The sequence below is a fragment of the Cynara cardunculus genome (genome assembly GCF_001531365.2).
Source record: "Cynara cardunculus var. scolymus isolate 2C chromosome LG 2, CcrdV1, whole genome shotgun sequence".
Classification (NCBI taxonomy): Eukaryota; Viridiplantae; Streptophyta; class Magnoliopsida; order Asterales; family Asteraceae; genus Cynara; species Cynara cardunculus.
Genome location: NC_037529.1, coordinates 24990096 through 24991370, shown reverse-complemented (window position 1 = coordinate 24991370; position 1275 = coordinate 24990096). Strand labels below are relative to the sequence as shown.

Below are 1275 nucleotides of genomic sequence, written 5' to 3'. Positions count from 1 at the left end.
AAGCGTTTCGAGAAGACTCCCTATCAACTTCTACATAACAGAAGGCCAAACATAAAGTTCTTTCATGTGTTTGGTTGTAAATGCTTCGTCCTGAATGACAGAGAGTCTATGGGAAAGTTTGAGCCCAAGGGGGATGATGCAATCTTCATCGGCTATGCGTGGGACTCTGCCGCATGGAGAGCCTACATCCCCAGGACTCAAATAGTGGTTGTTAGCACAAACGTCAGATTTGATGATTTTTTTTCAAGTGACAAAGGACAAGTTCATAGAAGAGTTGGAAATTCAAGCCGACAAATCTCCAAATGCTACAATCACCGCAAAACTCAAGCAACTTTTTGTGGAGTGGTGCGAAGATGATACAGATCCAGAAAGTTCCTCTGCAGAAGTTGTCCACCCAGATCAAGCATCCAGTGCAAGTCCTTCCACAACATCCATCACAGAAGAAGCTCCCCTCCCTTCATCCTCTGTGACCCCTTCTCCAGAAGCTTCTGCACCAGAAGCTGCACCGATAAATGAAAGTCCTCCAGTTTCATCCTCCAATGAAGCTCAAGAACCTAATATAGATTCTGCATCTCCACCTCATCTTCAAAATGCACAGGAAACTGTGCCCTCTGTTCCACCACATCACGTTTCTAAGTGGACCCAAAGCCATCCCCAATCTCAAATCATAGGGGAACCTTCTGCTGGTGTTAGAACACGAGCAACGACGAATTTCTGCTTATTTACTAGTTATGTAAGCGAAATTGAACCCAAAATAGTTGCAGAGGCTCTGGCAGATACTTTCTGGGTTGATGCTATGCAAGACGAGGTAGTTCAATTTGACAGAAATTAGGTTTGGACTCTCGTACCTCTGCCAACTGGGAAACTTGCAATTGGCACCAAATGGGTTTTCCGTAACAAGAAGGATGAGCAAGGGGTAGTGATAAGGAACAAAGCAAGGCTAGTCTCTAAAGTGTATTGCCAGGAAGAAGGTATTGACTATGAAGCAACCTTTGCTCCTGTGGCAAGACTAGAAGCTATTCGTATCTTTCTAACTTTTGCAACTCACAGAGGGTTCAAGGTATTCCAAATGGATGTCAAATCAGCCTTTCTAAATGGTAAGCTCAAAGAAGAAGTATATGTCAAGCAACCCCCAGGTTTCAAGAGTGATAAGCATCCAAACCATGTCTACTTCTTAGACAAGGATTTGTACGGTCTCAAGCAGGCTCCCAAAGCATGGTATGATCGCCTATCAAACTTTCTTACTACCAATGGGTTTCACAGAGGTACGACAGA

General features: G+C 44.0%; 1 protein-coding gene across 1 annotated transcript in view; it reads left to right on the top strand.

Annotated features, from left to right (window-relative positions):
- Positions 1-232: 232 nt before the first annotated feature.
- LOC112506017 (pectinesterase inhibitor 10-like) overlaps positions 233-1275 on the top strand; it is a 19687-nt gene continuing 18644 nt past the window's right edge. The window contains exon 1 of the mRNA XM_025110047.1: positions 233-733. Coding sequence (XP_024965815.1) covers positions 233-733 — 501 coding nt within the window. The remainder of the gene's footprint in view (positions 734-1275) is intronic.